Source organism: Larus michahellis, chromosome 4 (genome assembly GCF_964199755.1).
Source record: "Larus michahellis chromosome 4, bLarMic1.1, whole genome shotgun sequence".
NCBI classification, from domain to species: Eukaryota; Metazoa; Chordata; class Aves; order Charadriiformes; family Laridae; genus Larus; species Larus michahellis.
This window is the reverse complement of record NC_133899.1, coordinates 16,001,299-16,027,109: the sequence shown is the minus strand read 5'-3', so window position 1 is coordinate 16,027,109 and position 25,811 is coordinate 16,001,299. Positions and strand designations below refer to the sequence as shown.

The window sequence follows — 25,811 nt, the reverse complement described above, 5'->3', positions numbered from 1 at the left end:
AAACTAATCTTGCATTCAAACGTATTTTGATTTTGTTTCTGGTACAGAAAATATCAGGATTTACAACCAAAATTACTATTATGGACAAATATAAAAATAAAAATCAATTTAAAAAACCCAACCCCATTCAGCAAGTGTTAATATCTTCCTGCCCCCTCCTACCCATCTATTCTGGCTCTCAAATAATTCTGAATTATAGTGAAAATTTTCAGACATGAAAATCTGTTTCAGGCAATTAAATCCTCTAGTAACCGAGTTCAAGGTTCAAGGCTCCTGTAACTCCTATTGAAATTAACAGCATAATTCATCATCCTAAAAGATAGACCATGTCGATTACATCCATCCACTTTTGGAAACAGGAACTATTTTTAAATAAACTTACCATACATTTCTCAGCAAAGCACACAAACAAAATAAGTACAATGATGACTCCAACAATGCCAAAGGAAATTCCTAGTTTTGCAGTTCTAAACAGAAGGGAAAGCATCAAACAAATCAGTGTTAAATGAAAAACATTTTCAAACCACAATTCAGACTACTGTTTGCTAACAGTGCTTCTCTAAATTTAAATACAATTTTTCTTCTAGTAGCACTGGATGACCATAACATTGCACAGGTTATTGTTGCTCTGCTGCACAAATATGACTTTAAAATATTCTACACCTCCCTGACAGCCTGAACCACTACCCCATGCATAAACCACATGGAAATTGCACTGTACCAGCCATGAAAAACAAATATGGCATAACATTCAGAATCAAACATCTGCTTTCTCAGAGGTATGAGAAGCAGCTCAAAGTTCCCTCCTTGTATCTCTACAGACAAAAGGATCACTGAGCACGTTTTAACCAGTTAGTCCCATTTTCTATTGCTCACTCAATGTGCTTACAGCCAACTATTCTTATGAAATAGTATTTCTCACTTAACTGATCATCTCCCTATGTGTACTAAGCAAACACAATATTAAAGAAATATTTCTATTTTATTTTCATACTGATATCTAGGCTCTTATGCCAACAACATAAATGCATGCCTTTATTAAGGGGTAAATTACTCCTAAGAGGTGTATGTTGCTCAAATGTAAATCCTCAGGAACTCCAAAAGACTTTAAAAAGTTTTATGCATGAGTTTCACTTTAGCTATTGGTTAATTTGAATTATAACTTATAAAAATACTGACACTTACTTTGGCATTATAAACATCTGTATTAGAAATATACAGAGGAACACAAAACTGGCACATGCGAAGTAACTCTTCAGTTTTAGAATAGGAATGGTGCGATACTGAAACACAGATTACAATAAATCTTAAGGATAAGTCCAGGGGCTTTTAAAATTCGTTACATTTTTGTGATGACACATATATGCAAATTTATACTGTACTGTTAAAAATATACCTAGAACTAAAAAAGAACAAAAGAAAAACCACCAAATAAAATTCACTTGAACATCTGTCATGAAAAACAGACCAGTCCAAAGGATAATTTTAAACCTAGAGGGAAATCCACCAAGTATATAAATCAGCACTTCACAGATGCACATAGTCAAAATCCTTATAAAAAAAAGATATACACAGAAGTAAACCTAAAGTGAATACACACACACACCCCAGTAGCTACAGACAGTACACCACAGCACAGTAAATTAAAGGACAGTTATTCAAACAGAAAAAGTGCACTGTACCTAACAAATAACAGTGTTGTAGTTGTGCACTTGCAATAAAGCAACCAGAGAAAGCATTGTATTTTCATGATGGATGCAGAAATACTTTTTTTTTTTTTTTTTTAAAAATACCAAGTTACTTTTAAGAGAAGTTCTTACGGGAAAGTTGCCAAACTCCTACTAATTCCCTTATGGCAAGAATTTAACCACAGATTACAGACAATCTCCTTTAATCTACAGAATTAGCATTCTCAGGGAAAAATTACCAACTTGAATCATGAGATCTGCTTTCCATTAGTTACCAAAACCTCTTTGGATGTGAAGCCACCTCCCGAATCCAGTTTCAGAATGAAAAAAACAGACAGTTTCAAATATATTCTTATGTTGCTCTGAAGTGCAAGTCAGAGACCAAAAAGGATTATTTTGCTCCTACCAACCTCTTTTTCAAGACCAGGTTCTGCAAAAATCAGTGAAAATCCCCAGAAGTCATCGGATTTGCCACACCACGGACTGCATTCAGAGAGACACACGTTACAAAATATATGCACCAGGCCAAGGAGGATATGCAAAAGCATCGCCATAGTTGAGGCTCCACAGTATACAGGGTGAGAGTGCCACTGTTTTACACATATTTGACAGTTCTGCAAGGTCTTTCTGTTTCATAGCATAACATATGAATGGTTATGTTTTTCTGTAGCTGACAGACAGATCCAGAACACTCTCACAGACAGCAGCGTCTGCCAGTTACATGCATAATGTAACCCCAGACCCTCCCTAAGGTTTACAAGTAGGAAAGTACAATAGCAGATGTTAGAGATGGCTCACAGACTCCAAAAACTTCCCTCAAATAATACCAGGCCCCTATGAGGAATAGCTGAGGTACAGTGATAACGGTCTTGTTATAATTTAGAATAAAGAAAGAAAATTAAAGAAAGGGTTTTTGTTCTCAAATGCACAGTTTTACTTTTGACAGCAATTTAAATATTGTATTTTCAATTTAAAAACAAACAAACAACAACATTGCCTGTGTTTGTCTGCTTTCAAATGCAAATATAATGCCAAATGTACCACCTGCTACTGACAGACCATTTTCCTTCAGTGAGCCAGACACTAAAGCAATTTTATTATTACCCCCAAAACTGTGTTTTGACTTTATACGTAGGTTTTGTTCAGGACTGCACCCCATTTCCTGACAGTTATTTTAATAAACAGAACACCAACATTAACTTCCTATCCCATCCTACACTGCAGTTTGGCTCGTTATTTTGACAGTCACGAGAAACAAAGCAATAATTTTGCTATCTCATAATACTATACCACATTGAACAGCTAGACTAACCATGGCTTCTTGCTATAATAATGCAGTAATACTCTCACTATATTCAAATTAAAAACAAAAAGGAACTAAAGTAAAATACAAAGACCAAACAAAGGCAAGACAAAAATCCTGGTAACTTTTCATTTTTAAGAAGTAAATTTTATATTTAGACTTAAAATTGAGAATGCAGATTGTTCTCAAAGAAAATATGAAGAAAAAAATAAAAGACTGCATACTTAGTTGAACTGAGGCCCTCAATGGTTGACATCATTTCATCATAAATATCTTCCTCTATCCTTCCCTTCTGGGATGAATTTCTGAGAATGAAACAAAGTCCATGTCACAAATGCTATTCAGAAACAATTAATGGCTACAGAGGACCAAACCTTCTCAATACACAAGTGGGGTAAGCTACCAGGGGAAAGTTAAACAAGAATGCTCCAAACTGATAAACATATACATCCATAAGCATTTTTCTAAGCATTCCTCTAGTTAACTCAAATCATGCATTTTTAAAGACAATATTTTGATAAACTAAGAGACTGTTTCGCAAGTGAAAATCACCTACTTAGTTAACTCAGTGGTACAGGTGCCACTGTATATAGGGCCAGTTTTTTATTACCCTACAATGGCATACGTGAACACCACTAACCGAAGACATACCTTGTAAAATATATTACATAAGTACTTATAATATTAATGTTAAACTGTATTTATTTTGTACTATAATATTTACAAACAAATCTAGCATCTATGAGCAAGAGAACTAAAAGCTGACGTAGCACAAGCGGTCACAATATATACACTTATACAATATACGAGGTGTTTTAATGTGTTTTCCACTGCTGTTGAGGTCTCTTACTTCCCTACTCCCCTCCATCCCACTACACCCCATATAGCAAAACGCAGCCCGAATGACTGAGGGGCCAGTGAGATGAAGGGGGAGCTCCTTTTAGAGTCTGCTAACACTAACAAGTGTGAATTGAGAAGGCCAAAAATTTAGCTTAACATTTCTAATGCAGGAATACCATACATACAGTGATTAATTGACCAAAAGAACACATGCTTACAGCACACTGAACTGCAAGAGGAGCACAGGATCATATATGTTAAAAAAAGAAAGTACTTGACAAACCTGTCGGAAGTTCTCTGGCGCCCAGTGGTACACAAAGGTATTTCCTAAATCAAATAAGGAATTAAGAATAAGTTACATACTCAGTAAATGGCAAAAAACTATTGAAAATAAACTTCATGAAGCTGCCAAAACCATTTTTATTCACAAATAAAAATCAAGAACCACTCTCAAATAGAAAAATTTATCAAAATCAACTCTTGCCAGCAACGTTTTCTGCTTTAACATGTGAGCACTTTCTGACCAAAAATAATGGTAGAAAACAATTGAACAGATCTTCCTTCTTGTTTTTCTCCACATGCTGAAATAACTAACATCAGCAGAGGCAAGTAGACTGCAAACCAATTCCACAAACCTGAATGGATGGATACTTAATTTAAAATTTACTTCAGCTATTTGTCCACAACGATCAGTACAGCCTTGCTATGCCTCCAGGAGCACACCTAAAAGCATGCACATCTCCTCCTTTCAGCTTTTGGGAAGGGCAGATGGAAGGAAAAATGAGTTTTCTTAAATTTTAAAATCTTAAAATTCCTAACAATTCTTAATCTTAAAAATTCTTTTCTGATAAGATCCTGTTGCAGGCAGAGCATGTGGAGGGACTGTTTATTTTCTATACATTTTAAGTAAATGTTAAGTGCATCTGGAGGCTGGGACAAATAACCATTTTTCCAAAACCACATGTAGTGAGCAGGACTTCAAGATGTAAAAATATCAGAGAAAAAAGTTTCAAAATTTTACTTTGAAGGTTTACTATGATTACAGCATGCTAGAGATTGGCAGAGTCTGAATATTGTTAAGTTCTGGCAGAAATAGTTGTTGCACAGATACCTTCTCAGTTCCACGTACACATTTAAGACCAAGAGTAATAGCAGAAAAATCCACCACAAAAACCATATCAGATTTCAAGTTTCACACCATAGTCACGAGGAGCAGTTTGCAGCTGTAGGATGACAATCATTACTTCAAACCTCACCTTTCTTCGCCTTCCTTGCGAACTTGAAGAGTCACTGCTCACACTTTCTCTGTGGTTCAGGTGGGCAAAGGGCCTGGCTGCTCCCCAGGACTCTAAATAACGTGTCATCCGAACAGATGCTCGCATCTTCAGCCCATCATTAACTCTTGTTTTAGGGAGATGATTATTTGATACGCACTGTTTGGACTAACGGAAAAAACACACTCATTTAGAAAGCAGAAAATTACACAAATTGCAAAGAAATGAAGCTTTGTGTACTTGAATAGTTTAGGACTATACAATCTAGCTATTTAGTAGGACTCTAAACACGTATCAGCAATGTGTCAGCCAACTTCAATTCCTTTATCTCATTTAATTAAAAATGAGCTAAAGCAAATCATGACATGATGCATTTGCTTCAGCTGTCTTCACAAGCCCTCACTTGTAACACTGCAACGTTCAAACTTCCTGCTTTATTTACGATGATGCGAGAGATTGCAGGATCGCATGAATCGATGCAATTTCCTTGCAGTCAGCACAACGGTAGGGGAAAACGATTCCCAATTCCTGAACTAGGCCGTATCAAAACAGTGGTTGGGAGAAGATCCCACAAATTACAGGCTCAACATTAGATTTTATCCCTACATCACAGGTGAAGAGTCAGGCAATATATACAGGGTACACAGCAATACCCCTTGTGGATCTAAAAGGAAGCTAAACCTACAGAATAAACCAATACATCAGTGACTGGTTAATTTTTAACACTTCACAGGAATCCTCAAGTGAGCAGGGACCATTTTAATAGACCAGATCCCCATTCTGAGATGTGTCGTGTACATGCGGGGTTGCAGGGTTGAGTACATAAAACATGCAAAGATAAGACTGAGTTCTTGCTAATTAAAAGTGGCTCTATACTGTTCCTTCCTGTAAAGATCCTGAAGGAATGAAGTTTGTAATTTTAATTCTTTCTTCTTTTGAAATAATTTTACTCATCAACCACAAGCCGATTCAAAATAGCAATACTCCAGGTGTTTGCAGTTACCAGGCTCTAAAGGGGCAACCAACAGTTGCTAACTGTACACCTTGAAAAGAAGGTGAATTTCACATCTAAGATAGTGAGGAAGATGATGCCAGAAGCTATTTTATAGGGAAAGTGGCCACACAGTACGGGTATTCTTTCATGACTTCATCCCATCTTTTGACCTTGGTTTGTGAGAGAGACACTTCACACAAATAAATAGTCAAATATGTATATTTTTGCCTTATGTGGACCACATAAGAGGTTTCAGCATAACACTTACTACCTGCAAACTAATAGTCCTATCATAAAACAGTAGGATGTGCTTTCAGATCTGAAGTTCCAAATCCAGGCTACTCAGATGACTCATACCATCCTTTAATTCTGTTCCGGAATTAAAAAGGTGTATGTACCACAGACACCTCTGCACTTTAAATGTATGTATATATTTGAATAAATATAAATGTTTAAAACATACACATACCCTTGGATCAACCACTAAGTAGGTTTTGATATTCATGGATTCCAGGTAAGGATCCCTCAGGTGTCCATTCCCTTCTTCTACTTCGTAAGCTTTGCCTAGGTGATTTAATGTTGCTTCAGTGATGTGTACACGGCTGAGAAGGGGAGAAAGAACAAGAGACCCAAACACTTAGAGAAAGGTCACATTAAGCATTTCATTTACATTTCAATGGCCACTGCTGACATTTCTGCTTTTCACCCATCTTGTACTTTGGCAGCCAACTGCAAAATCCTGCCAGTACTTAAAACCATATTTGCAATCCTTTACTGCAGTTCTTTGTCGCACATCTTTCATAGCATGTATGCTAAAAAACACTTCCCAGAATGAGACAGTTATCAGTATAAAATTAAATTGAAATAAGCAGAGACATATAAGAAACAAGAAGAAATGTGATCAAAGGAGATCTGATGACTGACAAGACAGACAGACTCACAGGTAGGTTGTTTCAGATGGCAAGATCTGCAAGGAAAGCTCACAAACAAAACACAAGCGAGGACCGTCTCATGCCAGAAATGCATGAGGGGGGGAGGAGATGGTTACAAAGTCTGGGGGGAAAAAAGCTGGAAGAGGTTTTTTGTCACATAGGAGGATAATTCTGAAAGTCTGTCTTTTCTGACTGAAACAGAGGAGAGCGTAACACAGCAACACAGTTTTTTGTCACATAGGAGGATAATTCTGAAAGTCTGTCTTTTCTGACTGAAACAGAGGAGAGCATAACACAGCAACACACTTCTAAGGGGAGCAGGTAGTGTTTTTCTGTACCCATTCACGCTTTCCCATAAACATAATTTAGTTCAGTATCCCAAATCACGTATTTCCATATAACCTACAAGTAATCTATTTCCATAGACTTTCTCAACAAGAGACTTGAGCGTGTTCATAAAATAGCATTTCTTTTCTGATATTCTATTTTCTCATTGTTCATCTTCCCACAGCTTTTCTCACTTTTCTTTGACTCGGAGGGGTTAAACACTGTGCTGTCGGTCCTACAAGCCATCAGCACAGAGCTGGGAACAGAACATTTCCAGAATGGAAGCTGACAGTGTGCATCACTCCTGCCTAGCTACAGAGAGCAAGGGGATCCCTGTCCCATCCACCTCTACTTGTGTTGCCATAGGTTTGCCTAAAGATAATTCAGCCAAGACCTGGAGACCATTGGCTGTGGCTTCCCAAAAGGAAGGGCAAAAAATTCCTCAATCCTTTTGAAGCCAAAAGGTAAGAGTTTGGAATATATAGGATGCATGTTTTTATTTGTTTACTGGTAATTGTCTCAAAAACCTGGGGTTTTTTTATTTGTTACCTTGATTATGCAGTTTTGCAATCGAGGTGAACCTTCAAATATGAAATTTTAAAGCTTGCTCTAAGGCATCATTTTCTTCCACAGGGACTGAGGCATACTGGGTGATGTCTGTATTAACTGAGCCTTAAAATAGTCATGTACTGCAGCAAGTTTTCTGTGGTTTTCCACTTATCTCAAAAGGCAGTGTATTTGTTCACTATGTACCGTTTTCCATCTTAGCAAGCTTCCTCTTCCCCAAATCACACACTGCTGTACATCTCAGATCATACTGCCAACTTTTTTTCCATTTAAATTACTATGCTGATGATTTCTCAGCAGTTTCTAATGCTTACTGGATTCCAGGATCAGCACATAACCAAAAGCTGCTACCGCTGAAGCTGCCTCTCAAAGGCAAGCTGTAACATGCACTATTGCGCTTACCATGCTAGGACAGAATACCTAATGCACAGCACTCAATTTCCTATGCTAACAGGCCTGAGAATAACACATTCTGATCTTTCAGGTACATACATATTAGAGAGAAATGGCCATAAATGCATTTTTAATTTGGTTTTATGCTAGTCCTTTCTGCTTTACTAGCGTACTACATTGTTATGAATGCAAATAATTTTTAAAATCACAAAGATAAACAATAATACTCTGTCAATGGAAATAAAATATTTATAAAGCCAGAAGTTTCCCTGCATCCTTTCAAAAGGCTTTAGAATTCCTTCATTTACAGAAACCCAAAACATACATACTTCCTATTTTGAATAAAAAACTCAAACTGCTCCCAGTGACAAAGCTTCTGCTCCCAAAGGAGCAGGATTAGCTAACATTGGAATGGGAAATCCCAGACACATCATTTTTCTGCAGAGCAGGAAACAAATGTAACATAACATTTGCATGACAAATAGAAACCTGTCCTCCCTGTAAGGCTCAGTCTTCCACCAATGGAAGGTTTCCTCTGGCTAGTTCTGAAACACATGATAAGCGAATGCTTGGCATGTATGAGTATAGGAAGTATTAAGTGTTATGTTTCAGAATCAGCAAGCCAACCTACACCAGCTGTATTCTTTTAACAGATTATCAAACATAAGCACAAAGAACATAATGGAATAATGAAAGTTTTCAAGATTAGGCAATGGTCCTAAACGTGACTAAGAAAAGTATGTTTTCATGCCATATTCAGTCATGTTGTTTGCTTTACCAACAAAAGAAACTTTACAACTGTATTCTTGTTTAATCACGCTGAGTCAACACACTAAAACACTCAACTTGCAACTGTTAACCGAGTTCCAATTAGTTTTCTTTCTGTTTCGGTTACCAATGCAAGAAAATAATTTGACATTCATATCCCCTTGTCACTTTGCAGAAATTAATTTTTAAGTTACAAGCATATACCTAAAAGCTGTCCGAGGCATAGAAATAAGAAACCCTATAATGTCACTCATTAGAATCACTTTCCAAGAGAACCAATACTTTAAGGCTTAAACATATACCCACATGAATGCCATTCAGTTAATAAGTACTAATTTGCACAGACTACCAAGGACGTATAAAATCATGGTCTCATTTGGGAATGGAAAAAGGGAAAGGGGAAAAGAGGAAAAAGGGAAAAAGGAAGGGGGAAAAAAAGTTTCTTAGCTGAATTCTAATCCCCAAGTTCAACTTAGAAAATAGGGGGAAAAAAGTATAATTTCCTAAATGAGGAAAATATAAGGTTTTTAAAATACATCAGGATTTTGTATTTGTCCTTTTCAATAAGCCTCTTCAAAAAGGCAGCATGAATATCAACCTCAGACCCGATCCTCTGCGCTGCAGAGCAACACATGGCAAGTTCTATTACTGTTTTGCCTCAACTCTTCCACTCAGGAATACTCGCTTTGCTTCCCATTCTGCCCATGACAAATGCTATACAGAGAGATTACGGAACAACCAACAGCTCCAAACTCTCCTTGCTTGGATGCTCCTCATCAGGCTCCATTTTAATTTCTGAGTTGGGTTTTTTAGGGCAGGGGGGGTGGTGATGAATATAGAGCTAATATAAATCAAGTGGGATTGATGGATATATTAACAGAAACAGTAGCTAAATATGCAGCCTTGTCAACATAAGTTGCATAACTATTATTTAGCTGAACTTACAAATATAATATTATCCCTATGCACAACGTGAATTAACTAAGTCAACATAATGCACTGTGGAAGTCACGCAAGTTTCACCGATGAAGGAAAGTTCAAGCAGCAATCACTTGCCTAAGAACAGAATTTTGTAGTTCACTGAAAACAGAACCAGAAAATATTAACATTTTACTGCTCTAGTAAGTACACATTTGTCCTATATTCATCATCCCATCATGAGGACTTGTGTCATGGCACAGTTACAAATTCCAGACTCATAAACCAGGGTTATGAAAAACATGATGACAGAGTGAATCAGCACCGAGAGGGAAGATCCTCACCCAGGTACACCTGCAGACTCCATGCGGTTCGCTAAGGACACGTCATGCGACCAGACGTCATACTGCCACTTCCGGAGGCCGATCACACCGCACAGCACATTCCCAGAGTGAATACCAACCCTCATGTTGATATCCACTCCTGTGGCCTCTCTCACCTGCCTGTGGAGGGAGGAGGGTATCAGAGCATAAGTTACACTTTTGGTTGTCTCTCCTCCTCCTGGAGATCTGTTAAGGTTTAGTCTCATTATACACTTAGTGCAAAGACAAAAGACAAACTTATGACCTGATGCATAACTATCCAACCACAGCTAATAAATACACTTTAAATGTTGACAAGAAAACTAAGAATTACTTTATTCAATATCTTCATAGCCTTGATACATTAAAAAGCCTTCTCTACTATACTTACTTTATTGCTTCACACATGTCGAGTCCCATTTTAACACAGTTCCTGGCATGAACCGGTAAGGACACAGGTAGGCCTGAGACACAGTAGTAGCAATCTCCCAGGATTTTTATTCTCATGCATTCATTCTCCTGGGAAATTACGATAAACATATTTAACAGGGAAAAAAAAAAAAAAAAAAAAAGAACTGCAAGTAGGCTAATGACACCAAAACTGGGACTTGTCTATATCGTTTTAAGAAAATCAGGCTTCATTCAATCCTTGTTGAAGCAAAGCTTACTTCTCCCTTCCCACATCCAAATGACTGGATGTTACTTACTGGAGGGTAACAGAAATAACCACTTCAAGCATTTCTGAAATAAAATCATCTTACTAGTTTCTGACTTTATTCTTGGAACTGTATGCAAATGAGAAGCTCTAAACAAAAATCACTGTCACAGAATTTACCATCTAAAGGATGAAATTATTTATGTATCTTTTAATCTTCATTTTTATTAACACCTGAATTACAGGCAGTTTGTTCACCTTTTACTCAGTTTTTGCATGGCAGCCTCATAAGTAACTCAGAAGTAAGATATTGCTGCCCATTACTGGCTGGAGAGAAGAAAGGGGAAGAGCAAAGAGCTCCTCCGTACTGTCTTTTGTTAAAACATTACTGAAGAATTTTAACTACAAAGGTTGCAAGCAAGCCAGGGCGAATTCTGCGAGGCTGTATAGTGTTTGACTGATGAATAGAGATGGCTTAATTTGGGCCAGCTGACACCTTCAGCTGCCCAACCCTCCCTGCTGTGGGAACAGACCACCAATTCTTCAATCAACTTTAAAATACCCTAATTTACAACCAGCCCAAATCAGTGACAGTTTACCAGACTAAGCTGTTCTCCCTCATCAATGAAAGCCTTAAGAGAATATCCATCATTCTCCACCATCTTAAGCCACCCAGTATGTTCTGAGCATTGCGGCAAGCAATGAGCTTAGATAGCCCTGTGCTTCAGTTACAGAGATAAACAGCGGAACCTACCCTAGATTAGAGCTGTTAGACTTCAGTATCCAGCTCAGTGGACAGGTCATTAGGTAAACTGGAACCTACAACGTTTTTACATTATGGAAAAGATGGCTGAGAATACTCCCCGGCAGAACAATAGCGCAAAAAGCAGGAATCTGTTCTTAGGGCTCAACCACAGAGTTGCAAAAGACCGTGACTTTAAACAGTGCAATTTGCAGACAGGAGTCAGAAATTAAAACATATATATATATAACTCAAAATCTGGAATATTTTCTATTTTTGTATCTGATGAACAGTTGCAAAAAATGACCAAATGTCTTTAACGTCAGCTTCTACTGTGGCATAAAAAGGTCGTTGCAACTAAGATGACATGACTTATTCTGTGTGTTCTTAATAGCTGCTTCACAACAATACAGTTACAATACAGTTAATATGACTCCTATTTGCCAGTACTTTAAGCTTTAACAGCAACTGAATTCATATAAATACAAAGATTATTCAATGTCATTTAGTCAAAAAGGTTAACTAGGGTTTTATAGCCAGGTTTTAATCAGCAATATATTTAAAAATTTATTCAATGATATCCACAAAGGTTTAATTTAAAGCAATTTCACTCCTCTGCTATATTAATAATTTTAGTTTTCCCCACTTTTTCTTAATAATTTTTAGAATTTCACAAAACCAAGATTTTCCAAGTCCATTAATTTTCTAATTGGCATTCAGTATATCCAAATGTAGTCAATTATGAAATCAAACCAACATCTTTAAACCATGGAAAGTTTTGATAGGTAGTCACTAGTCTTGACTTAGACTTTACCAATGCTAAATTTCTAGAACCAGAATTTGGGTTGGTATTTGTTTTTTGGTGTCACATAGGATACAACAATACTCAGCGTTTATTTTCCTAAAGCCATATTTGCCTCATAATACTAACAGAAAAATCAATGAATATGACAGAACATATATCCAAGATTAGGGTCAGTTTTAGCGGGTAACAGAAATCGTCACACAGAGTCAATTATGCAAACATGTATGTATGTACACAATACAGTCCCTGTAATCTGAGAACTCAAAAACTGAATTTGTGATTACAGTTGCAAAAAAATGAACCTCAAGCATCACTTGGAAGTGGTGAGAACTACTGCCAGCCTGAAGGGTCAGTAGTGAGGGTATGTCTTAATAGGGACCATTTCAACCTGCTTCCCATTCTTACACTTTTCTGTTAAGTATCCATTACTAATTATTACTCTTGAGCTAAAGTTGTCCTTGATCTGATGCAATATGACTGAATTTATAAATTTAAGTGTGTGTCTGAGAGTTCCCCATTTGCAGAGCCAACAAATAATCCTTCTAACTGAACACAGCAAAGCTCCTCAATAGAGCTTGTATACAGTACCTCTTACAGCCCTATTATAATTATTTATTGCCATCAGACCACCCTGAACAATACAGATAAACCTCCAGACTCACAAATGGAATTACAGTAACAACTTGGTAAATTTCCTATTTTTGTTTTAAAATTTTGTTTTAATGTGATTTTGCTAGTTAGTATTAAAGCCAAATTAGTCTTTCCTTCCTGACTTCAGAAGCACACACACCAGCTGCCTTCTCTCTTGCAGAAAAGACTTCCCTACCACACAACAAACTGCAACACCTACCTTTGCAATCTGATCAAACTTTCCAAAAAGTTCATTCAGCATCACTACTAGCTCCTTAGGAGAGCAGTCACTGGCAAGGCGAGTAAATCCTACAATATCTGCATAAAGAATGCTAGACAAGAACAAAAGGAAAAAACAACATAACTGAAATATGAAGATATGCCTATTCCACAGTCAACTTAAATATTAAAATGCATTTAATAGAAAGCATCTCTCTTTGGAAAACAATTCTAGAAAAAAGGGTTCGGGTATCTCAACTGATTTAGACAACAGCACATCAGTTCAGGACATGTTATCTTCCCACAACAGGAAAGAAGCTCACTTCAGCCTGAAAGTCTTCCTCCAAATTTTAGTTTTACTGGACCATATACACTGATAAGAATCAGCAGCTTATATTAATACAATTACTGCTAAAGTTTCTACTTACCTAACATTTTGGTGCCTTTTTACATATAGACTGTGGAAGTTGTTGTCATGCATTTGCCTATTATCATTAGTTTCCTTTAGTCGCTCTATGATTGCTAGCTTCATTTCCATAGAGATATGAGCTGGCAGTATGGATAAAAGCAAATTTTCCTAAAAGGAGAGCAAAAAATGGATGATGCAAAATTCTTAAGAGCGTAAATTTAAAACAGAAGGATTTTAGTGATGGCAAGAAGGAATTAAAAAAATAAAATGCCTTCATTCAAATAGCTTTTTAGTAATGCACGTCAGGTTTTCCAGAAAAGATTTTTACATTTCAATTCTCAAAATCACTAATTTTACAGTTAAGCAAGGGTGTTGCATATTTTTTCTTTTGTTCCTTGTGACCTAGATGTGACATCTCTCTAATGATGAAACACGCAAGAATTCAGTAGTCAGTACTACAATTGGTGGAAAAAATAAGTTTTAATTTATACAGAAATCTCTGTGTTATGTTAGCATTGTCTGATAAAGCTTCTGGTAAATGCTTATGTTCCATAACAAAAACTATGCAGTATTAAAAACCCTTGTGATTTTTCAAATGCTGGAAAAGCAGGAACGGATAGCAAAGTGTTGACAACATGCTGCATAGCTTAAATGAACCAGGAACTGATGCCACTGAAACAGTCTTTTGAACCGAGTGCGAATACAGACTCTTCAAAAACCACTTACATTGTCTGACTATTCAGCGCACTGTTTTACACTGGCTTTGACTTAAAAGCCAGTTCTTCATAGACGACCTTGCTAAGTTGCTGGGCAGAAGAGGAAGACAAAAAGAGAGTACTTTTAACCCAAGAAGAGCTCTACCACTCCAGAGACAGCCACCACAGAAGAGGAAATGTTGCGTGGAGCAGCTACAAGCAGGAACTTTTTCTGATGTCATTGCCAGCAAGGTCAACAAATTGTGTAACTGAGTAAAATGCTGTTCCCCTCTGGACCAAATTTTGTCCCCTTTTCCTGAATACCTGATGCAGCAGTATACAGATGGCAGTAAGTTGGCCAGGTTACTTAACTGGTGCCTGCCACCAAAAACAAATACCTTAGGATCACAGTGGGAAGAAGGAGGCCTTGAGCATCATGTACTGGACTACAGTAGGTGTAGACAGCAGTTTAGTTTGAGACTGCCCCCAGAAACACCCCCTTCCCCTCCTCTAGCATTTTAATACTAGGAGAGTCAACCTTAGGGAACAATTTAAACTGACAGCAGAGCCCCAGTGAATGTAACAGGGCCATTTGAGGCTGCCACATTTCAAGGAAGTGATGATGAACCCTGAACTGCATTTCTCACATCTTCACAGAGAAAAAGTGGGTGGCAAAAAGAAGACTCAAAATTGTGTGACAAATTACAACACAGATGAAAAGAAAGCTGTCCATACATTTAAGCACATCTACACTTCAAACACGCAACCATAAAAAAAAAAAAAAACAGCCACCATGCAAGTTACCACATTGCCCAAAGAATGAGAGCACGCTGCCTGTGTAAGCTGATTAGGTGCTTCCCTGTCTGCTGCGCGGGGAAATTCTGCCAGGACTTTCATGCAGATTTGTCATCTCATCTCACAAGATTAGCATCAGAGGACAGATCACACTAGCTGTGTGGCATTTTCTTCTTTTCAATATGATCAAGTCAGTCACTTCTCAGACCCTTCTTTTTATCTAACAACTGGTGGGCAGAGAATTCCGTACACATCAGCCTTCTAGAGCTGCTGTTCTTAACCCTACTTATACCAGGATAAAAGAGGAAAAGTGCCCTAGTTTCAGCTTTGATACTTCTTTACAATCCTTCCTCAGTAAGAAATTCACGTTCCTTGCTTATTCTTTAAATACCACTGGAGTTTATGGAAATAAACGATGTCATGCTTAAATACTGTAATCTATTATACGATTTTTTTCTCCCTTAGGCTCCAATTTTCTCCTTCTAGCAAATGAAAAACAGTTTGTGAGACAAGAAAATACAAGAATAAATAATATTTTAGAATTCAAAACAAAAAAAAAAAAAGTGACCATAGGAAGCATAAACTAACTGCTGAAATTACAAGTGTTTTTCAGGGCATTAAGGACATGTTCTTTTAAATTACCTTGGGCCAGTCCCAGTAACATTTTATACTAGGAAAAAAGTAATTAAATTAACTGGCAATTACATTCCTGTTACAAATACTGAGATTTTCATATAGACAAGCCACAGAGAACAGCTTCCTCCCTTTAACTTCCTTCTTTTGTTACAAATGGCACAATTTTTATTTTTGACACTAGGTGGGTATGACAAAGATTGGACCAAGCCTTTCAACATGCATTAGTCACCAACTTTATAAAATTATACAGACTTAAGAAATTAAAACAAGCAATTCATAACATGAATTAGTTCACTCACTTGTTGCCTCTTTTCAATCTTCAATTTCATTCGGACCTGAATGCACTTTAATGTGTATCTATATAAATCCCACGAAGCAACTTGCATTTGGCGTTTGTGAAATGCACCCATCAAGTTACCACAAAGAAAAATCACAGCATTGGCAAGTAGCTGCACAAGAAGAAAAATATTTACCTACTGCAGAACTACTGTATTCACTAATACACATACTAGTCCCTTAAAAACATTCAAATCCCAGGCCACGTTCAATTTTTATCTTACCCTGTCACACGCCAAATCAGTGTTGCAATTAGCCAGGCTGTACCTGGGAAATACAAGCTAACTGTCACAGTCACAGGCATTCCTGTATGAACATACAGTAATATAATGAAACAGAACATTCTGCTATATCATTTAACATTTGCAGGCACCAGTGTTTGATTTAGGGAAAAACCAGTCTACAAACTCCTGCATCAGCATGCTGTGTGAAGTCTGACACACACCTGCATCAAAAGAGCTGTGGTGCTCCTTTGAACACACCCTATTAATAAGCGTTGGGAACCCTGAAAGCACCCAGTAGCACTCCCAGGCCCTCCTGATTCCTCAGGGCAGCAACAGCCCTTTTGATCCACCCTGTAAGGCAGCGCCAGGTGAAGTTACATAGACCCATCTGAAACTGCACAGATTTTGAAAAATGAGTGTGACAAAGTTTGTCATATTTTCAGTAACTTAGTTAAAAAATTAAAATAATCATTCTGCTTCTTTCACTCAGGTCAGAAAACCAATGTGCATTATTGATTAAAATAACTGCCATTTTATGAAAAGTATGCAAAACACATTGGGCCCAAGCTCCAAATCCATTAATTCAGAAAATCCATGTAGAATTTTGGAACTTATCTAAACAGATTTGTTATGCCAAGATCAAATGGTAATATGACTTGGGTATTTAATTACTTAACCAAGTAGTACTTCCTTACCTGAAATAGAAAGGATTCCTTATTTTCCTGAGAAGTCATGTTTACCATGATGCTTAGAACAATAATATGGGAGAGAGCAGAAAGTACACTAATTATGACAGCACCTCTCATCCCAAAAGGTAGCATGGTATAAACTGTGAAGATTATGAATAGAAAGAATGGCACCTTGGAAAGAAAGAGAGAGAAAAAAGAAAAAAAAAGAAAAAAATAAAGATGTTACATGTTATAAGTTATAAATACATGTTATTAAGTGCCTGACAAGAATCACTACAGAACAAAGAGGAATGCAGCAGGATTCTTGCTCATTTTCAGGCTGGATGTTTCAAAAACACAATTGAAAACACGACAGTGGTAGTCCTAAAAGCTTTGAGGGAGTTAACAGCTCTAGATTCATAGATAAAACAGTTTAAAATGACATATCACCTTTAAGTTTTTCAGTTGTCCTTGCCCTTCATCCTTAATTTATCCATTTCAGCTGAAAATACACTTTGTACATCATTTATCAGGAACAGTGTATTGCAAGGATAGTAATATTGAATAGAATCAGATTTCTCACCTCCAAGTTATTCTAATTTTAACATCACCCAATCACATGCGTATGTTTACTCCATATTTCATAAATACCAAAAATCCAAGCAATGCTTTCTGGTGCTGACACAAGAGAATAATCATTATTGCCACTAACTACGTGTTCAGCTGCACAGATTTTACAAAAAGCACAATGGTCCACTAAACTGCTAGGCATCAGAAGCAAGGTATATAAAACTTACATCAATATTTATAGATGTGTTAAAGTGTTTAGCTTATATATATATGGAAACTATCAACCCTGATCATAGGAAAATATTGTGGCATTCCTGGCTCAGCTCCATCTCCTCATTGCAACTCAACTTGTGCCGCTCCAGACATGAACGTCCTCAAGGAAGTCCCAAGGCCCAGTCTGCACTTAAATGTTTTGCCAGAATAGATAGCTTGGTTGGGACAACAATAAACAAACAAGCAAGCAAATAAAAGTTTTCATTCAACAAAAGTAATCTTTTCATGTTCACCTTTACTATTTTAGTGGGACTAAAAAAAAAAAACCAAACCTTTTTCTGCCTTACGTACAACCCCTACCACACAATGTTCTGAACACTGTGTAATAGTTTTATAAGCATGGACAAGCAATGGTCATACCTGCATTTAACTAGTAGTTTTAATTAGTGATAAATTCATAACTTGAGATAAAAGTCTGAAATTAACTTATTCAATTCTACTTTCTAATCTAGGGTGTCCTTATATTTCAAGGCTTTAAATTGACATTAATTAGTTATTACCAAACGCCAGCAACACAAGATTTCAGCTTGCAGCACTGAACGCAGCAAAACCAAATCTTGCTTCATTACATGTTTGTACTTATAGTTAAGAACAGTAAATTTTCTTTTTTCCTAGGGTAATAGCTTCTTCCTTAAATTAAGAAATACTGAATAGCAACTGTAAATACACAGTGCTGGATCCAGGCCACAATACAAATCAGATTTTGGTTGTTTAACTGATAATTTATATCTATCTTTATTTCAAATAAAGAGGGGAAGGGGAAGAGTCAGTAAAACAAGATAAAAAGTCATTTTTATTTCATTAAAAACTCTTCTATTTACATTATGAGAGCCTAGGAGGAGTTTCCTACAAATTATGATATTTTTGGCATCATGAAATCGCCCGTCTTCTGATCAGAGATACTAAGCAATGAACTTTAGCCACACCCAGCTATGCCAGGATGTGTCATTAATTCTTATTGTTCACTTCACCTCTCCCACTGATTTGAAAATATGCTCCCTAGGGCACACCCAGCTCCAGAGTGCTTTATACATTCTTGAACACCACTTTGACCCATATAAATTAAAAAAGCAAGTATTATCAATGAAAAATTCTCTTAAAGATGAATTCATAATAATTAAAGTTTAGTAAAAATCTTAAATAAAAATACAATTCAATTACAACTTAAAGATGTAATTCCTGCATAGATTTATGCAGCTATCCAATTTTCCCAGCTGAACTCTATTTTCCCTGTAATAAAGAATACAAACTAAAATTGACTATAATAAATCAATAAAACCAATTTAGGAAAGTGAACCTAAATCTCAAGAAAAAAAATATTATGCAGTTATAACATTCAGAAAAAATAAAGCACAAAACCACATTCACATATACTGACTACTGGTTTTATTTAAGTACCTGAATGAACAAGATATACGTACCTGTTCCCACAGTTGATAATTATTTTCTTTTTCAAAAAGAGAGATATATCCTACAATTAGGAAGCAGATCCAAATTGTAACTCCAAATAAGGTTAGCCATCTCCGAAATAGGGATTCAATACATAAAAGTAAGTACATGACTGCAAATATGACAAGAGCAGCACATACTGCAATAATGAAGGCAAGATGATAACGTGCTTCCTGCAAAAGCAAAACAAAGTGTTATATTTGCTCTAAATGCCCCCTTTAGAAAAAAATGGAAAATGCATCTATACTGTCCTGGAAACAGCTTAGATAGCTTTAAAATTTGCTAACCTGAGTTCCTAAGTAGTTTAGCTGTGGCAGGGTTAACACTTTCTGATATTCACACATACAGAGGTAATAAAATAAATATTATTATAGATACCCAGTCTACCCCAGTTCCACCATTATTATTTCCCAAATTAGTGGTTTTGTCTTTTAAGCTAACTATACTACGTTGTACAATGCAGATGCAAAAAAGAAACACATTTAAGGAGTTCAAGCTTTGCTATAAAGAGTGTAACAGCTCTTTTCGTAAGTTTTACAGGACATGACTTTTAACATACAAATAGTGTTGCTACTTCTTTCCTTTTTTAAGAAATAAAAGCTAAAAGGGATAGAAGTGCAATTGGTAAGATTAGTTCTGGTGCTAGAGAGACACTTAAAGACACTTCATCATGAAGCACAGTATTTGGAAAGTAGCTTTAAAAGGCAACGAAGAATTGTAACAGCTTCCTTATTACCTTTTTACAACATTATCTTTAAATCAACTCGCCTTTTTTACCAGTTGTCAACTGGGATGGCTTGAAGAAAACCTGATTTCTTTACAGAGAATCATATTATGCTACACAACAAAAAAATATTTAAGCTGCATCTTTCCTATGTCTATAGGATCCCTGCTCTTTGCTAACTAACGATTGATTGAACAGATCACCTGTTGTACCTGTTGTACCAAGAGTATCTACAAATCCTTAAAAAAAAAATCACCTCAGGTATTCATAACCAATGAATCACTATATTATTTTACATTTCTTAGATTTCTCTAAAAAGAAAATATGAGAAATGCAGGACATTTTAACTTAGGTTCCAGTTCCTTCCTTTGCCCCATTATTACTTATTTACTATTGTAACTACCATTTTGCATAGTTTATGATTTGTTCATAATATATAGGAAGGAAAGAACAATCTTTACAGTAACTGTGCATGTGCCTAACAACACTGTCTCCTGTCTTCCCTGTCCCTTCAAAAACATGCAAGGCATTACATACACAATTACTTGATTTCTTTCAACATTACAACTTGGATACCATGTGGCTCAAAAAAATTATTTAGCCTGAAAGGTTTTGTGTGCCTTTATAGTGATTCCTCATCAGCTTTGAAAGCATCAAACACAAAGAAAAAAAAGTATACTCACATGACTGACAAAAAAGATTATAATTAGAGTAGTCCAGAAGATGGTTGCAATGAAGAGCAGCAATAGCAGGAGTGGATGCTGCTGGCTTGTGTAGCGGTACTTCTCATAGAGGGGGTCTGATATCTTGCAGTCATCATTTTCGTTGAAGAAGTATTTACCTTTAGCTGGCATTTTCTCCCAGGTTGGCTGCTATTTCTCTCAGTTCCCAGTGCACACAATAAGACACAGCTGAAGCTACTGCTTCAAAGAGAAGTTTTGTCTTTTCGCTACTGCCTCTGCAATCTTTAGGCACATCAAGTAACCCACGTTCTCTGATTTTACTTCTCATGAGCATTAACTTCAGGTTTCCAGTGCAACCAAAAGCAAAAGACTTAGCCTCCCCAAAACCACGGGCAATTCATCATCAGCTCTACGCATCAATCTCTAGATCAACTTGTATTTGTGCAGCTAGGAGGTTTTGGCGTGGTCTTTTTTTTTTAATTATTATTTTGCAAGTCTCTAACTCCTTTCTATAAGCTTGAATCTCACTTCCTGGGATGAGCTCTGCAGAGAGACAGTATTATTAAATTAATGTATTCAGTTAACTGTACACAGTGTTTCCCAAGGAAAAAAAAAGAACAAACCAAAACAAACACAACAAAGCACATTCCTTAAACTTCCTATCTGCATGCTCTAACCAGCAAGCAAAAGCTGTTTCTTGCTGGCAGGGTGGAAGTCCAACAGCCCCGTGCGTGGGCAATGCTGCCCAGCAGCCGCAGAGGCAGGGCTCGGGCAGTGCTCGCCAATGGCTGCTCTGCGCACACCACTGCACCCTTCTCTAGCAACTGAAACATTTTCATATGAAAAAGATACTAAATTTGTTTCCTTTTGAGCAAATGACATCGTTGTGTAACTGAATACTAACAACTCTTTTGAAGTCATGCACATGCCTGTGTGGATGTATATATATAAAAATCTTGAGTCACAATACACATTGTTTTTATTTTTTTCCAAAACATGCATTTGGAAATCCGTTTTTTATTCCATTCACACTTGGATTAGAAGGTACAGAAAATGAGAAAAGAATACAGCTGTCAAAATTCATTGAGCTTTTTTTTTTTTTTTAAAAAAAGATACTTAATATCTAGTTCTATATATTTCATTCAACTCTAATTAATAGTGTTTCCAAGGCAATAGGTGCATTCTGTCAACAATGAACATTAAGGAATGAACTGTATTGTTAATTACTAATGACTGGTGTTTTTCAAATAGGTTCATGAATACCGTTCTCTCAATGCCAAGAGAGATAAAACAAAAAAAGCAGGGGGATGGGATGGAGGGAAGCATGAAAAGCGGGATTTCAGAAGTCTTATTAAAAGTTGATAACAGGACAACAGCTTCTTTGCCACTTGACTGCTGTCACCATGGTGCACAAGGCCATTGCTCTGAGGAGAAAGAACCTGCCAGAAGACTTGTAGAGAAGCCAAATCCTAGCCAGTTACTCTCAAAAGGCAAAACACTTAACCACACACGTGTTTAGTCTGCATTCACAATACAACTAGGAGTGTTAAGGAAGACATTTCAGAAACCATACTGAATGATTTAGCCTAGGTAAACAGAGCCAAACACTAGCATGCTACCCAATTATTAGTGACAAGGCAGGCAAAAGCAGATATACCAATACTGACACTGGAAAAAAAAAAGTTAATTTTTGCAGCAAAATGAATAACTAAAACTTGGATTAATCATAAAAAAAGAAAGACCATCTTGCGTGTCTTTTATTCATTAACACCCAGAATAAACTCACATATGTATTAAAAACTGCAATAAAATGGAAGACATCTTTCAATACATCTTTCCTGTGTATAGTTAATGGTACACCTAATATCTCACCTGTACCGGTTACTACCAAACTTTTCTTCATAAAAGGTTTCCCATTTTTCACCTGAAAAAATTATTTGGTTACTCATACCATCTGCATGTGCATAATAATGCTCTTGCAAAGGTGTGTGAATGAATAATAGAAATCACTGGGACTGAAAGTAAAGGAGATGCCAAGAAGAAGCTGAAACATTGAAATCATGCCCAAATGCATTTTCCAAGTCATACAGGTTTCTGCAGAATTACTTCACTTGAAGTTTTTTCTGAAGAGGAAACTATCAGAAGGTGTGTACAGGGACAAGTATTTTAATATTAATTTGTCTTTCAGTAACAAAGACAACTCGCTATAGACAGTGGGAAGGTTACAACTGCGATGCACCAGAGGCAGACAACTTGCTGAACAGCCTGAAGAATTCCTTTACCATCATGATGGGGGTGCAGGAACACACTGCCTGTGTGATCCACTATACATGAGACGACAGGCTTGCCATCCCAGTTCCCTCTAAAAGTGTATTTTCAGAATAAAACAATGAAAAGGTTCTTTAATATGCTTGCAGGAGTCTGATTTTGAGGGTAATTTTTATGATAATAGGTATTTTGAGAGGCAGCTCTATTTTTCCAGTTAGCAGAACCAAATCAATTTTCTAAAAATAACTATTAATTAAGCAGTAATACATTTGCAATTATAAGAGACAAGTAATCCCGTCTTGGGCTACTTAATATTGAAATCCAAGAAAAATAACTTCACGGCTTGCTTCCTGTAATTTATTCTTCTGACCATGTTAATGAAAAAACAACACCAGGGACAATCTCTATTTTACAGAACTATACTGTGTGGCTGTGGTTCAGTTATCTAATGTTGAAAAGATGAAAAAGTCATCAAATGGCAGCTTGGAACTATCTCTGAATATTATTTAAGAATTTTACAGGACACCAAGTTGAAGAGACATATCTCTTCACTAGTTTAATCCATTTTAATAAAAAGAGATTGCTACCTTATATTTTTTTTTTATTCCTACATTGATCTTCATAGAATTATATAAGTAATTATGAATTACTCCTAGGTCATAGCATTTTCTTCACAAAACCCTACTAGGCAAGGAAACCCCCAAACAGTACTTTATTGGTTTACCAAGAATCTATAGTACACTTGCATAAATGCTACTTTGAGATGAGTAATTCAGCTCTGAACTAGTTTCAATTTGCATCCCATGTCCCCCTACCACTCCCATTGCCCTTTTTAGAAAGTACCACAGAGCAACTTGTGCTCCTTCAGTACCAGTTAAATATTTTTTAAAATTGCAAATTACTTGCAACACACAAAATTAGCTATTTGAGAATCATGCAATTACATTAGTTGAATAAACGCATTTTTACATGTGACAAACGTAATAGCCTGCTAATCATCATCATAATTGAAAACAGAAATACACACACACACACATTAGTACAGGAATTCTATTTCAGCTCCAAAACCACTACAAATACTTAAAAAGCTTTTTGCCCCCCTCTTTTTTTTCTTTTATAAAAACATTACTGGCATTACCTCTTTCCATTAACATATAAGAAAATCTTTTGTTTAAGAAACTGTAATAGACTTAGCTGAAAATCATCAGTTTTTGTGCCCTTACCCCTTCTCTGAATTTTTTCTGGCAACCTTCTGAAAATGTAGAAAACAGACTTGAGAGAGAAAAAGATTCTGTTTCATGGATGGCATCACACATTAGTAAAATCGTCAATTTAACACACTCCTGTTTATATATTTAAGGATCACGTGAGCACTGTGCACCACAGCATCACTTTTGCTTTTCTGGGTCATTGTTTCTTGGCAATTTGCCGTTCTGACACCACAAGAGAGGTGTAACCCTGAAACGGCAACAGGCCACAAAAACCAAACAGCACTCCCAGAAGCACCAGTGCCAAACACCCCAAGCCAACTGGGGAACTAGATCTGGGCTGCTGCCATAAAACCATGGAGCTCTGATCATCGGTTTATTGTAAAAAAAGCCTAATTTCTTTAGAAGCCTTCACTGTGTTCTGAAGAATTGGAAAGGAGAAGGAACAATGTGTCAACCACATTACTATATATATAAGAAACAACCCCAGCAGTATGGGTTGGAAACTGTGCTGAGAACCTACAGGAACGTCTACCAAAAAAACGAATACACTTTAGTCAGATCTGGGTGAGTTCCACAGCCATCTGCAGGCCAATTAATGTGAAAAACATTTGGTCAGATAAAGAAATTTGCCCAATCAATATGTAAGAACACTGGACATATGATAGGCATAAAAAAATTGGACAACAGGATTCCTTCCAGAACATGAATCAGAACAGCTACAGCCTTCCAAATCAACTCTGTTTCAAGGCACTGGGAACAAGGTTGTGTTCAGATTCAGCAACAAAAACTTATCTAGGTAAGCACTGGGCAAGACCTGGCGCACACACACAGCCACATTTCCCTTGCAAGCAAAAAAGACAACATTTCTATCTTCCACAAATCTGGGTTTTTCTGACTGCTCTGTGCTTGCCTTCCCATAGATAGGAATTTTCAAGCATTGTTAAACTCTCTGGTTCCTACTGACAAAGCCATTAGGATTTTGTTACAAAAAAAAAATATGAAGCAAACACGTCATTAGGCTACTAGGCTTGCACTGAAGCTCTTTTGTTCTCCTGGGCTAGTTAAAACTGTCCACAGTGTTTTGTGTCAATAAGCAACTTTTCCTTAAGAATTGGCCTGGATTCAACAGTTGCAGAATAGACATGAGCATACTACGGATCCTATAGAGATCAAGTGTTTTAAAGAAAACTAACTGAAACATGATACCATGGGCTACACTAACAAGTCCTATTACAAAAGCCAGAAAAGCTTCTTTCTTTTGCAGTTTGCTCAAGAGAAGTAGCTACAAAAAAGCAAGTGTTTTCACAAGGAAGACTAACCTGGGAAGGTGCATCGCACAGACCAACACTTTACTGAGGCAAACAAAGTTCAGGGCAGACGAGGCAAATCTGCTGATGTGGTGAGAACACAATTCCTTGTGCCTCCAAAGCAGCAAGGACTCACCTCATTTGCC

The 25,811-nt window shown here is 36.8% G+C and overlaps 1 protein-coding gene across 3 annotated transcripts in view; it reads right to left on the bottom strand.

Annotated features, from left to right (window-relative positions):
• ADCY7 (adenylate cyclase 7) overlaps positions 1–25,811 on the bottom strand; it is a 68,378-nt gene that overhangs the window by 13,028 nt on the left and 29,539 nt on the right. For all 3 annotated transcript variants that reach the window (XM_074583093.1, XM_074583094.1, XM_074583095.1), the window contains 15 exons: positions 20,880–21,422; positions 19,445–19,645; positions 17,208–17,372; positions 16,252–16,401; positions 13,846–13,994; positions 13,419–13,530; positions 10,758–10,885; positions 10,349–10,507; positions 6,569–6,701; positions 5,088–5,273; positions 4,115–4,158; positions 3,216–3,296; positions 2,099–2,171; positions 1,186–1,283; positions 383–467 (listed from right to left, as the gene is read on the bottom strand). In XM_074583093.1, coding sequence (XP_074439194.1) covers positions 383–467; positions 1,186–1,283; positions 2,099–2,171; positions 3,216–3,296; positions 4,115–4,158; positions 5,088–5,273; positions 6,569–6,701; positions 10,349–10,507; positions 10,758–10,885; positions 13,419–13,530; positions 13,846–13,994; positions 16,252–16,401; positions 17,208–17,372; positions 19,445–19,645; positions 20,880–21,050 — 1,935 coding nt within the window. In that variant the 5' untranslated portion in view covers positions 21,051–21,422. The remainder of the gene's footprint in view (positions 1–382; positions 468–1,185; positions 1,284–2,098; positions 2,172–3,215; positions 3,297–4,114; positions 4,159–5,087; positions 5,274–6,568; positions 6,702–10,348; positions 10,508–10,757; positions 10,886–13,418; positions 13,531–13,845; positions 13,995–16,251; positions 16,402–17,207; positions 17,373–19,444; positions 19,646–20,879; positions 21,423–25,811) is intronic.